The following is a 15,138-nucleotide window of genomic DNA, read 5'->3' as shown; positions in this document are numbered from 1 at the left end:
GTCAGGTATGAACGAGCATTTTTTGGTAGATTTCGCGCTTGGCAAGAACGCTCATAACCATTTGTAGAACTCATATCATTCGCGGATACATTTGAACTCGCAAGAATACACAAATCTTACTGAGGTTTCCACCAACTCGCCATAAAAAGATTAGCAAAGTCATTCGCGAGGGTTCGCTGAAAACACTCCTCTCAATATTTAGATATACTATTCATTGTTAAACGCTTTCCGGATCATCCCTTGCGAATAATCTTATTCAACTCCATTCAGGCTGACCAAATAAACCCTGAATTTTCTTTTATGGTGCTATCATTTAAATAAAATTGAAATCGCTATAATTTAAAGGTGTACTTATTTCCAATAGGGACGGGTGTGTATATATATCGGCCGTAGACAGGACACGGGTTTTATATGTACGCTTTTATGTAAATTCGAGATAAGAAAAGATCCATCCAATAACTCACACCTGCTTTGTTATTCATTTCTCTCTGCTGGCTTCTGTAGTTGCGTATGGCACGCACGGTATACTAAAGAGATCTTTAAACTATTCAATTACGACCAATTCAAAGTACAATGTGGTTTCAAATGACATAGACTAACAAAATACGTACGATTATAATCTACATTAGATATCACAGAGTAGGTATAGTGGGTAGGGTAGCGAGGACTGTTTAAACACCCTCACTATAAACACCATCGGAAGGTCAAATTCTATATACTTTACTGCAAGAATGGCAAAGGATTTAGAACTACACAAAAGAACAGCTTTTAATAATACGATTTAGAACATGCATCGAAACTCTGATCTATGGATTAAACGATTATAATAATTGTTCTCCTTGTATGCTACTGGCTAGGGAGAAAATGGCTGCCAGGTAAACCTAGAAACCTGTTATCTGTGGATATGAGTTTTCCAAACAAATTAATATAAAGATGGATTTTACACTGCATCCATGACAGAGGCCTGGGACAAGATCATGGACGATTCGTCAGACTCCAGTGACGATGAACCCGCCGCGGAATTGATCAAAAATGACGCTAAAGGAGACAAGAAAAAGGACGAAAAGAAAAAAGAGGATATGAAAAAATCAGAGAAAGGTTCTGCACGTTCAAGATTGAAAGATAACAGGTTTTCATCGTTTGGTGGTAAGTTATCTGTGATAGTGGTGTGGACATACCCACCTGTATAATGATAAACTTAGGAAGGGGCGACAGATATACAAATAAGAGCAGCTTTATTGTTGTTATGTATATTGTGTGAACCCCCATAGGCACCAACACATAAACATATGTCTGTAGGTTGTGTCGACGTCATACAGGACGGTTATAAAGGTAGTGTTGTCGAAGATGTTCTTACTTTCACTATATGGTGTCTAGTTAATGGTGACTTGGTGTGTAGTTCTCGGCGATGATTCTGTGACGTCATATGTGCCTAATATGTGTAACACTTGATAACTGTCAACTAACTGTCAATTGAAATTATGTGTCTGACGCTTGTCTAGTTGTTATCACACTTATCTAGTGGGTGTAACACTGGGTATACATATAACTGTCCATTGTAATTATGTGTCTGACGCTTGTCTAGTTGTTATCACACTTATCTAGTGGGTGTAACACTGGGTATACATATAACTGTCCATTGTAATTATGTGTCTGACGCTTGTCTAGTTGTTATCACACTTATCTAGTGGGTGTAACACTGGGTATACATATAACTGTCCATTGTAATTATGTGTCTGACGCTTGTCTAGTTGTTATCACACTTATCTAGTGGGTGTAACACTGGGTATACATATAACTGTCCATTGTAATTATGTGTCTGACGCTTGTCTAGTTGTTATCACACTTATCTAGTGGGTGTAACACTGGGTATACATATAACTGTCCATTGTAATTATGTGTCTGACGCTTGTCTAGTTGTTATCACACTTATCTAGTGGGTGTAACACTGGGTATACATATAACTGTCCATTGTAATTATGTGTCTGACGCTTGTCTAGTTGTTATCACACTTATCTAGTGGGTGTAACACTGGGTATACATATAACTGTCCATTGTAATTATGTGTCTGACGCTTGTCTAGTTGTTATCACACTTATCTAGTGGGTGTAACACTGGGTATACATATAACTGTCCATTGTAATTATGTGTCTGACGCTTGTCTAGTTGTTATCACACTTATCTAGTGGGTGTAACACTGGGTATACATATAACTGTCCATTGTAATTATGTGTCTGACGCTTGTCTAGTTGTTATCACACTTATCTAGTGGGTGTAACACTGGGTATACATATAACTGTCCATTGTAATTATGTGTCTGACGCTTGTCTAGTTGTTATCACACTTATCTAGTGGGTGTAACACTGGGTATACATATAACTGTCCATTGTAATTATGTGTCTGACGCTTGTCTAGTTGTTATCACACTTATCTAGTGGGTGTAACACTGGGTATACATATAACTGTCCATTGTAATTATGTGTCTGACGCTTGTCTAGTTGTTATCACACTTATCTAGTGGGTGTAACACTGGGTATACATATAACTGTCCATTGTAATAATGTGGCTGACGCTTGTCTAGTTGTTATCATACTTATCTAGTGGGTGTAACACTGGGTATACACATAACTGTCCATTGTAATTATGTGTCTGACGCTTGTCTAGTTGTTATCACACTTATCTAGTGGGTGTAACACTGGGGATACATATAACTGTCCATTGTTATTATGTGTCTGATACTTGTCTAGTTGTTATCACACTTATCTAGTGGGTGTAACACTGGGTATACACATAACTGTCCATTGTAATAATGTGTCTGACGCTTGTCTAGCTGTTATCACACTTTTATCTAGTGGGTGTAACACTGGGTATACATATAACTGTCCATTGTTATTATGTGTCTGATACTTGTCTAGTTGTTATCACACTTATCTTGTGGGTGTTGACTCTATTATTCAACCACTATTTATTTTACAATTATGAAGGATGTTTATCCAATTTATATTAATCACTTTCTGGACCGAATGGAACCGCACCTAGGATCTTATGTTGGAGGAGAAAACTGATGCTGTCGAACAGATGGCCCAATACTTTTCCACATCTGATTGAGGAATCGAACCCAGGTCGTCTTGGTAAAAGGCGAGTGCGTTATCAACTGCACCGGTCGACCATCATGTCTCATCACACTTGGTTATGTTGACAACATGTAGTTGTCAGTGTTCGATGATCCTATTCTTTCACACTTGTCTAGATTGTTTTGACACTGAAGTTGTCAGCAATGTATTACCACAATTGTTAGGCTTGTTGACACCGTGTAGTTGTCAGTGATGTGTTATCGCACTTGTTTGGCTTGTCGACAATGTGTAGTTGTCAGTGATGTGTTATCGCACTTGTTTGGCTTGTTGACACAGTGTAGGGTTCAGTGATGTGTTATCCCACTTGTTTGGCTTGTTGACACAGTGTAGTGTTCAGTGATGTGTTATCCAACTTGTTTGGCTTGTTGACACAGTGTAGTTGTCAGTGATGTTGTCACACTTGTTTGGCTTGTTGACACAGTGTAGTTGTCAGTGATGTGTTATCACACTTGTTTGGCTTGTTGACACTATGTAGTTGTCAGTGATGTGTTATCACACTTGTTAAGCTTGTTGACACTGTGTAGTTGTCAGTGATGTGTTGTCACACTTCTTTGGCTTGTTGACACAGTGTAGTTGTCAGTGACGTGTTATCCCACTTGTTTGGCTTGTCGACAATGTGTAGTTGTCAGTGATGTGTTATCACACTTGTTTGGCTTGTTGACACAATGTAGTTGTCAGTGATGTGTTATCACACTTGTTAAGCTTGTTGACACTGTGTAGTTGTCAGTGTTGTGTTGTCACACTTCTTTGGCTTGTTGACACAGTGTAGTTGTGAGTGACGTGTTATCCCACTTGTTTGGCTTGTCGACAATGGGTAGTTGTTAGTGATGTGTTATCCCACTTGTTTGGCTTGTCGACAATGTGTAGTTGTTAGTGATGTGTTATCCCACTTGTTTGGCTTGTTGACACTATGTAGTTTTCAGTGATGTGTTATCCCACTTGTTAAGCTTGTTGACACTGTGTAGTTGTCAGTGATGTGTTGTTACACTTGTTTGGCTTGTTGACACAGTGTAGCTGTCAGTGATGTGTTATACCACTTGTTTGGCTTGTTGACACTGTGTAATTGTCAGTAATGAGTAATCACACTTGTTTGGTTTGTTGATACTGTGCAGTTGTCAAAGATGTGTTGTCACACTTGTTTGGCTTGTTGACATTGTGTAGTTGTCAGTAATGTGGAATCACACTTGTTTGCTTGTTGATACTGTGTAGTTGTCAAAGATATGTTGTCACACTTGTTCCACTGTTGACACTGTGTAGTTGTCAGTGATGTGTTATCACACTTGTTTGACTTGTTGACACTGGGTAATTGTCAGTAATGTGTTATCACACTTGTTTAGCTTGTTGACACTGTGTTATTGTCAGTAATGTGTTATCACACTTGTTAAGCTTGTTGACACTGTGTAGTTGTCAGTGATGTGTTGCCACACTTGTTTGGCTTGTTGGCAATTTGTAGTTGTCAGTAATGTGTTATCACACTTGATTCGCTTGCTAATGCTGTGTAGTTGTTAGTTATGTGTTGTCATTCTTATTTGGCTTGTTGACACTTTGTAGTTGTCATACTTGTTCCATTGTTGACACAGTGTAGTTGTCAGTGATGTGTTATCCCACTTGTTTGGCTTGTTGACACTGTAGTTGTCATACTTGTTCCTTTGTTGACACTGTGTAGTTTTCAGTGATGTGTTGTCACACTTGTTTGGCTTGTTGACACAGTGTAGCTGTCAGTGATGTGTTATACCACTTGTTTGGCTTGTTGACACTGTTTAGCTGTCAGTGATGTGTTATCCTACTTGTTTGGCTTGTCGACACTGTGTAGTTGTCAGTGATGTGTTATCCCACTTGTTCCATTGTTGACACTGTGTATTTGTCAGTGATGTGTTATCCCACTTGTTCCATTGTTGACACTGTTTAGTTGTCAGTGATGTGTTATCCTACTTGTTTGGCTTGTTGACACTGTGTAGTTTTCAGTGATGTGTTATCCCACTTGTTCCATTGTTGACACTGTGTATTTGTCAGTGATGTGTTATCCCTCTTGTTTGGCTTGTTGACACAGTGTAGCTGTCAGTGATGTGTTATACCACTTGTTTTGCTTGTTGACACTGTTTAGCTGTCAGGGATGTGTTATCCTACTTGTTTGGCTTGTTGACACTGTGTAGTTTTCAGTGATGTGTTATCCCACTTGTTAAGCTTGTTGACACTGTTTAGTTGTCAGTGATGTGTTGTCACAATTGTTTGGCTTGTTGACACAGTGTAGTTGTCAATTATGTGTAATCACACTTGTTTGGCTTGTTGACACGGTAAAGTTGCCAGTGATGTGTAATCACACTTGTTTGCTTGTTGATACTGTGCAGTTGTCAAAGATGTGTTGTCACACTTGTTTGGCTTGTTGACAGTGTGTAGTTGTCAGTAATGTGGAATCACACTTGTTTAGCTTGTTGATACTGTGCAGTTGTCATAGATGTGTTGTCACACTTGTTTGGCTTGTTGACACTGTAAAGTTGCCAGTGATGTGTAATCACACTTGTTTGCTTGTTGATACTGTGCAGTTGTCAAAGATGTGTTATCACACTTGTTTGGCTTGTTGACACTGTAAAGTTGCCAGTGATGTGTAACCACACTTGTTTGCTTGTTGATACTGTGTAGTTGTCAAAGATATGGTGTCACACTTGTTCCATTGTTGACACTGTGTAGTTGTCAAAGATGTGTAATCACACTTGTTTGCTGGTTGATACTGTGTAGTTGTCAAAGATATGTTGTCACACTTGTTCCATTGTTGACACTGTGTAGTTGTCAAAGATGTGTAATCACACTTGTTTGCTTGTTGATACTGTGTAGTTGTCAAAGATATGTTGTCACACTTGTTCCATTGTTGACACTGTGTAGTTGTCAGTGATGTGCTAATTGTCACACTTGTTATACTTGCGTGTTACTGTTATGTAATTCCTCAGAATGTGTTGAAATCTGTTAGTATAGGCAATTGTAACGTTTTGATTATTTTATGACACAGATGGTCACCTCTCGCCAATAATGCCACAAACAACGAATCTGCATGTACGAACACCATGACAATAATGAAGCATCTTCGATACCACAGGGGTTACCGTCTCACTTAGGTTTTTTTCTGCACCCCTGAATATAGCATAGCAAAATTGAATGCTCAGTGTTCATCACCTTGTGAATGAGACAAGAAGACTAGTTTAGCGGTAGCCTAACGGTAAAATTGACTTGCTTTGAAGTCGTGTGTCGCATATCTGTAATGCTCAAAAAACAAGTGTCAGCATATAGCGATTGGTCAGGATTTTTACCTGAGAACATGGCATATTCCAGGGGTGCAGATAGCGAAAGTAAGCGTAATCCCTGGAGTATTGAGGACGGCAAATAAGTAACTTTGGCCGGTTATTTGTCTGGATATCCATGTGATTATATATACGGGTCTGTCAGAACAACATTGCATGTAGCAGATGCACTCTGCATTAGCTGGAACTCTAACCTGTACTCATATTACATTACGCTGAGTTTAACACTTTTAGTGGGGTTTTATGGTATGATAGATAGTGTAATGGCGGGACACAGATTGATCTGTGTCCTGTGTTATCACGTTATGTAGTTCGTGTTGACGCTGTGCAGTTGTCAGCTGTCATTAATGATATTGCGATTTTAGCCCTGTTTATTCGTCAGCGGGGATATTGTGTTACAGCACGTGTCTAATTTGCATGTGTGAACGCCCTTGTGTAGCTTATGTTGACACTGTAAATATAAGTGAATATCCTGTGCTATCATACTTGTGTAGTTTATGTTGACATTGTGAACTTGTGTTTTTTATGTTAACACTGTGGAAAGTTTCATGATGATCCTGTGTTATCATATTTGTGTAGTTTATGTTGACAATGTAAATATAAGTGATGATCCTGTGCTATCATACTTTCGAAGTTTATGTTGAAACTGAAGTTGTTGGCGATTATTTTGTATTATCACACTTTTTTAATTTGGTGACACTGTTTAGTTGTCAATGATCTGTTATCGCACTTTCCTAGTTTATTTTGACACTGTTTGGTTACAGATTATCCTGCGTTATCTCATTTGTCTGTTTGAATGTGTTTAAATGGCTCTTTATCGGAAGTTGTAACGTTTTGATTATACTAATGACATAAAAGACCAGCTGTCACTAATACTGTCACAAACAACGATCTACATGTACGAACACCAAGATGAAAATGTATGCACATAAGTATCTTTGTTCGGTTGTTTATCTGGATGAACGTGTTTGTTTGTGGGCTGACGGTACAAGTCACAACTGAGTGGCACTCAACGTAGACACTTCCTAGTTACCCTTGTAGATAAACAATCTATCGATGTAACGACACAGACACTTGACTATTATATATATCTAAAATCCAGGTCAAATGCATTTACGTGGAGAAATACATTCTAGTTTTGCTTAGAACTTAAACTTTACTATTTCAAAAGTAACTCAAATTTTTCAAAAAATAACAGTACAATTTACCATTCTTTTAAAAAAAGGTTATTGGACCATGAGTTAAAATAAGTAACAAACTTGGATATAGGGCTCAGATTGACTTGTGATAGGGATGGGAATGGGGATTGTGACATAGAAAAATACGACATATCAAGGCATGGATAACCCCCGATCATATTTGAGACGAAATTGTAATGTCACCTTTTGGTAAAAACAATAAGGTTATGTAAATTGCATAACAATATAACGACAACTCAAGCAGTCAACACATACTACATAAGTATGATAATATATCATTGATAACTACACAGTGTCAACAAACTTAACACGTGTGATAACACATTACTGACAACGACACAGTGTCAACAAGCCAAACAAGTGAAATAACACATTACTGACAACAAAACAGTGTCAACAAGCAAAACAAGTGTGACAACTACACAGTGTCAACAGGCTAAACAAGTGTAATAACACATTACTGACAACTACAGTGTCAACAAGCAAAACAAGTGTGATAACACATTACTGACAACTAAACAGTGTCAACAAGCAAAACAAGTGTGACAACTACACAGTGTCAACAGGCTCAATAAGTGTAATAACACATTACTGACAACTACACAGTGTCAACAAGCAAATCAAGTGTGATAATACATTACTGACAGCTACACGGTGTCAACAAGCCAAACAAGTGTGACAACACATCACTGACAACTACACAGTGTCAACAAGCTTAACAAGTGTGACAAAACATTACTGACAACTACATAGTGTCAACAAGCTAAACAAGTGTGATAACACATTACTGACAACTACACAGTGAAAACAAGTTAAACAAGTGTGATAACACATTACTGACAACTACACAGTGTCAACAAGCTAAACAAAAATGACAACACATCACTGACAACTACACAGTGTCAACAAGCAAAACAAGTGTGACAACTACACAGTGTCAACAGGCTCAATAAGTGTAATAACACATTACTGACAACTACACAGTGAAAACAAGTCAAACAAGTGTGCTAACACATTACTGACAACTAAACAGTGTCAACAAGTCCAACAGAAGTGATAACACATCGCTAAAAACTACACAGTGTCAACAAGCCAAACAAGTGTGATAACACATCACTGGCAACAACACAGTGAAAACAAGTCAAACAAGTGTGATAACACATTACTGACAACTAAACAGTGTCAAGAAGTAAAACAAGTGTGACAGCATACTAATGACAACTACACAGTGTCAACAAACTAAACAAGTGTGACAACACATCACTGACAACTACACAGTGTCGACAAGTCAAACAAGTGTGACAACACATCACTGACAACTACACAGTGTCGACAAGCCAAACAAGAATGACAACACATTACTGACAACTACAGAGTGTCGACAAGTCAAACAAGTGTGACAACACATCATTGACAACTACACAGTGTCAACAAGCTAAACAAAAATGACAACACATCACTGACAACTACACAGTGTCAACAAGCAAACAAGAATGACACCACATCACTGACAACTACACGTACAGTGTCGACAAGCCAAACAAGTGTGACAACACATCACTGACAACTACACAGTCTCACCAAGCCAAACAAGTGTGATAACACATCATTGACAACTACACAGTGTCAACAAGCTACACAGGTGTGTTAATACATCTCTGACAACTTCACAGTGTCAACAAACCAAACAAGTGTGACAACACATCACTGACAACTATGTGCACAGTGTCAACAGGTCAAACAAGTGTGATAACACATCACTGACATGCACGCAGCTACACATTGTCAATGCAGGCTAGACAAGTGTGAAAACATATCGCTGACAACTAAACAGTGTTAACAAACTCAACAATGGTGCTAACACATCACTGCATGCCGTATGCCGTCATAACGTAATGTTATATGATTTACGATTATGACATGTGTTACAGTTACGGTTATCTCCCTTTTTACATTGACACATTACCAAAAGGTTATGTCTTTAATATTCAATGTCTAATCATATTTATGACATACTTACTAATAAATACGTTTTTTTTTAGCCCTCGCCGTATCACACCCCAAAAGCCGTATCAGCCCCCGCCGTATCACACCCCAAAAGCCGTATCCCCCCCCGCCGTATCACGCCCCAAAAGCCGTATCAGCCCGCAAAAAAAAAGTATGACACCCCTTTTGGATTATTTTTTTCGTTTTTCAATATTTCAAAAGAAAATTTTATCATTAGATAGTAGCTTTTATTAGTAAGTATGTAATAAACAGAATAAAACATGCCTTTTTCCATATCACACCCAGTATCAACCCTCGACTTATATCAGCCCTTGGGCTGATATTGCAGTCTCGGGTTGATAATGGGTGTGATATGGAAAAAAAGGCATGTATTATTCTCTATTTAATATTACAAAGAATAAATTTTAAAATTTTAGAAAATAATTTTGAAATATCAAAATCTTTTTGTCTAATACAATTTTGTTTGTATCATAAATTCGATTGTTAACATCTGCCATATTTTCAATATTAATCTTCCTATACTACCGATTTGGTGTCATTAGGTGCCCGGAGTTTTCTCCCTTCTGCCACACAGATTGCTCACAGAAGCTTCTTAGTCATGTTGTTGTGCGTGTACAAAATACATTTCAAATTTATGACACAGTGGCTATATTAGACGGTACAACGCGTGTAATTCGTATTTTTATAAATACATTGATACATTTGATACATTGAGTAAATTCAAATTTATTACGCGCCACTTTTCGACTTATTGTATATAGTCGCCATAGTGATTGGATTTCTACGCACTGTGTGATTAGACCTATATCCGCTAAAGCAAAGAGTCCTTCATAGATCAGTGTTTATGGCCGAGATAATCAAAGTACAATTACAAAATTGATATATTCGGATTTTTTAATCTAAACTTCTTAATCCTCATAATTCTCTTAGGGCTTAAATATAATTTTTACTAGGTCGTTGTAGGAGATAAACACTGAGGTTCACCAAGGGGTGTACACACCACGACTAGATGTCAAACTATTCATATTATACTCCAAGAGTTATGAGCTCAATTTTGTAACGTGTATGTGAACCAGAGCGGATGGAAAATGTGTTGTGTATTGCGTGTGGTCTTTAGAAATGACATTTGTTGATTAACTAGTATGACCAAGATCCCCCAACGAAAATAGTTCTGTATACACACAGTCAGTGAAGGCTCTCACCTGTACAGGTGTAAAGTAACTTGTGACATGTGTAGGTTTCGGATTCTTTGGAAAATTAGTACGTAGCGTTATGTACGCATGTAGAGTAATAAGTACAATTGAGTGGAAAGTTATCTTATACGAGCAGGGTTCCGTGGTGGATGACGGGGACAAACAGTCTGGATGAACCTTGTTACACAGAGTAAGTTAGATACACCATAAACGTAATGTCACCTATTTATACATGTAGACATGAAGGAGTTGTCATGTAACCAGTGTCAACTTAGAAAAAAATGCAAAAAAATCTTATTACATAAATAGCAAAATAATTGTGATATGATCCATCTTTACATGTACCTTTATATGTTACCAAGTTTTAAATTTGATGATATGTCCATCATTTATTGTCAGGATAGCCATTTACCCAAAAGATAACTACCATACACCACAGACCTACATACTCAGCATGTAAAGCCAATTACAAGATTATCACACTGAGATCAGATATATAGCACTAGCTAGCATATACAATTGTGATAGCCCAATGATATGTCGGACCCTTAGATATGTATAGGTATAACTCACTCAAGTACCTCATCTAACCCTGCCAAAGTTTGACCTGGGTCTCCGTTTGACTATACATAAAAATGTTTAACCCAATGACTGGGTCTAACCTCTGAGTATCGTCCCCTTCTATAGGCCTAAATTGTGTTTACACAGTGTCCTACCAATTCAGGTTTAATAAAAAATGTATCTGTAGTGATTCTGTACATGAAACACTATTTTCATGGTCCTGTCTGATATGGGGCATATTAGGGTATCCTCTGGTACTAAGTATCTCCTGTAGGCCTCCATCCTTATATACATCTATCCTGAGGCAACCTCTGGCACAGTCTAGGGTACACCTAAAGAGTATTCGTTCAGGAAATATCCAAGGTATTCTGGCCATGTATAGATCTTTAAGTAATTAAATCCTCTGTCTATGACTATGACCTGAGTATCATCCAGTACTGTCTATGGCTATGACCTGAGTATCATCCAGTACTGTCTATGGCTATGACCTGAGTATCATCCAGTACTGTCTATGGCTAACTCAAGAATCATCTGGCTTTGCCTAGGTATAGTTCACTTGAGTGTCCTCTGACCCTGCCTATATGGCTAACTAAAGTATCCTCTGTTCTGATCATACTTAGGTAGCCTTAAACTAATATCTATTCATATCTAAGGCTAACCTGAAAATCATATTGCCCTGTTTTGCATTTAATTTTAGTAGTTGATCCTGTTTACGTTTTCTAAACTAGCCTCCCTTAAGGTCTGATTATCCAAATGGCCCTGTCTTGGGTAAAGGTACTGTAGAGCGCCTTCAGGTACCTTGTATCATTCTGGCTCTCAAATTGGGTAGCTCTATAGCTGAATTGTATCTTCTCAGTTCTGATCCTGCCTTAGCCTAACCATATCCTCTTGTTATGGCTGTAGTCAAATGATATCTGGGCCAGTGACTTAACCTTTCCTAAGTCTATAGCTGGCTATGTCAGTAGATGGACTGATATCTGGTTCCGTCTTTATTTGGATTGCTGTTAGATTACAGCGCAGGTTCTGCCTGAATCTAATAATATGATAATTACATGCATTTTTGGTTCTCCCTTTCACATATTTGAAATTCATAATTTATGTGGTTGAACATGTACACACCCATTAAAATACCCTGGTGATTATGACTGGAAAATTCCATTTCTAACAATGAATAACTGCATGCTGGGTGTCCCCAATATACCCCCACCCCCTGGGTATCATATAGGTATGATCCCCATGAAGGGGAAAGGGGGGGGGGATATATTGGAACACATTGTCTGACTGTATGCAGTCTGTCCAGAAATATTGTGTCAAGAATATGTTAAAAACCACTGAAGTGATTTCTGTCAATCTTAGCATACTTCTTCCCTATGATTATAAAATATGATGTTGTGTCCTTTCGCTTGTCATGAAATTTCGACAAACTTTCTAAGAGTAATATCCCTATTTGTATTACTTTGCATCGTGAATATTATGTCAAGTGTATATTATAAAGTGCAGAAGTGATTTCTCTCAAACATGGCATGATACTTTCCTATGATATGATGTTGTTCCATTTCCCATATCATCAAATTTTGTCAACTTAGACTTATGCCCCTTTTTATATAATTTCTGTCGAGAATATTTTGTCAAGCATATGTAATACGATAAAGAACACATAACACAATTTTGTCTGCGTAGCTCCTCCTTCAGATTTAAGCTGAATTTCATTAAACTTCTTGGTTGTAATCCACACCACACTCTGAAGTTGTGCACCTGCAATTAAAATCTGGCAATTTTTATGAAAAATTTACGAAAGTTAGCCAAGCATTTGTCGAGAGCATATCTTCTATACTATTTCACCTACAGTAAGTAGATTTGGTTTGCAAGTACATCTTGGGATGTTTGAGCGTCATGTAAAAAAAGTAGATCACTGTGACCTATGGTTTGACCTCTAACCTCAACCTTTGAAAAAGAGTGTCTGGAACATATTTGCTGTACTATTTCCAATGGAGGCTTGCTGTCTGGTTGCCTACATAAGACTAGGGACAGGCCAGGTGTAGCATATATGTACAAATTTTATTATTGCAGGACAAAAATAGAAATCAATAATTAAATGTTTAAACTTATAATGTCATGCATTAAGATGGTCATTCGCTGCAGTCACCCTAACATTAAGCTTTTCATTATAAGAAAAACTAACCTTTGTATTGGTGGGGCTTTTGATGGTCATCACTTCTATTAATCAAATATTAATTAAAAAAATACACTGGCAAAGTCCCCTTTGCTTGTCTGCTTTTTGTTCTTCCAATCTCCTTTGTCTCCGAATCTGGGAAGGGGAATCTGGTCCTCAGCAACTCTTCACTGTTTCTGAAGCTTGTCCTATGGCAAGCCAAGTTGTCATTTATTCATGGAGCAATGTTGATCCAGTACTTAACCAAATTATATAAGATATCTCATATATTATATAAGATATCTTATATATTATATAAGATATCTTATAAACATATGAGATATCTTATAAACATATAAGATATCTTATAAACATATGAGATATCTTATTTACATATAAGATATCTTATTTTAAGTTTATGAGATATCTTATATCTTTTATAAGATATCTTATATACTTTATAAGATATCTTGTAAAAGATATAAGATATCTTATAAAAGATATAAGATATCTCATAAACTTTTCTTTATAAGATATCTTATATCTTTTATAAGATATCTTATATAATATATAAGATATCTTATATCTTTTATAAGATATCTCAATTAATTTTCTTTATAAGATATCTTATATATTATATAAGATATCTCATAAAAGATATAAGATATCTTATAAAGAAAAGTTTATGAGATATCTTATAAAGAACGAGACTCTCGCGAGACCGACAAAGAAGAAATGTTTGAAAATGACTGCTCCCGTTGTACTTAGATCACGAGTCCGATAAACGGGAGCTGTGTAAAACTAGCTTATTTTTCAACAGGAAGTATAACTAACACCAATATAGAATTTTAGTTGATATATTCAAATATTAATTATTATATTTACGCATACATTTTAAAATATTAGTGTTAGGAATCACACATTAATATATTCTAAAATGGCTGGAATAATCCAGAGTTATAAACTTTTCCGAAAGAAACTCGAGTGTTCTAAAGAGCCATTGAGAACTTAGAAAATGTCTGTGAAGTTGCTACATGTTTATTTATTCAAATGACAATTTAGTTTCGTTGGCCTAAAATCCAAAGGTTTAGATATAGTTCTTATTAGTGAGAATCACTGTCATTTATTAATCTGTTGTACGTCATTTTCAACCAGAATGAGACAAATGAAAGTAGTTTGCTGAGGATTTATATTGTGAAGGTGTAATGATGCCAAACTCGGTAAGAGCGCAGAAATATTGTCATAATCAGTCACCACATACTCAAATATAAAGTGAGATTTTAAAATTCATCTTGATTTATGTTATTTTTCGTACACAGCCTCGTTGAAGAATTCTAGTTTGGTTTGATTTGGGGAGGGGGGAGGGGTTTGGTTTATATTATTAATGAGGTCTTGTCTTATAGTTGATGTCAGAAAGCTAAGCTGAGTTAGTTGATTCAACATTTATCATTCACATCACTTGTCTTCTTTGTTGTAAGCAAAATTTATTGATTTCTGCTGATTTTCCTGTGTTATAAATTCATGGTTTAAAGTTTGTGTTCATGTATTTTGTGAGTTAACAGGTAAAGGACATGTACATCTGTTCAGTGTTCTTCCAAA

General features: G+C 36.9%; 1 protein-coding gene across 1 annotated transcript in view; it reads left to right on the top strand.

Moving 5' to 3' along the window:
- The first annotated feature begins 651 nt into the window (after nt 1-651).
- Nucleotides 652-15,138, top strand: part of LOC110454355 (MAPK/MAK/MRK overlapping kinase-like) — an 82,791-nt gene continuing 68,304 nt past the window's right edge. Inside the window, exon 1 of the mRNA XM_021503823.1 lies at nt 652-1,146. Within this exon, the coding sequence (XP_021359498.1) occupies nt 954-1,146 (193 nt within the window). The 5' untranslated portion in view covers nt 652-953. The remainder of the gene's footprint in view (nt 1,147-15,138) is intronic.

The sequence above is a fragment of the Mizuhopecten yessoensis genome, unplaced genomic scaffold (genome assembly GCF_002113885.1).
Source record: "Mizuhopecten yessoensis strain PY_sf001 unplaced genomic scaffold, ASM211388v2 scaffold7781, whole genome shotgun sequence".
NCBI lineage: Eukaryota > Metazoa > Mollusca > Bivalvia > Pectinida > Pectinidae > Mizuhopecten > Mizuhopecten yessoensis.
Note: the sequence above shows the minus strand (reverse complement) of the source record. Positions and strands in the feature narration are given on the sequence as shown.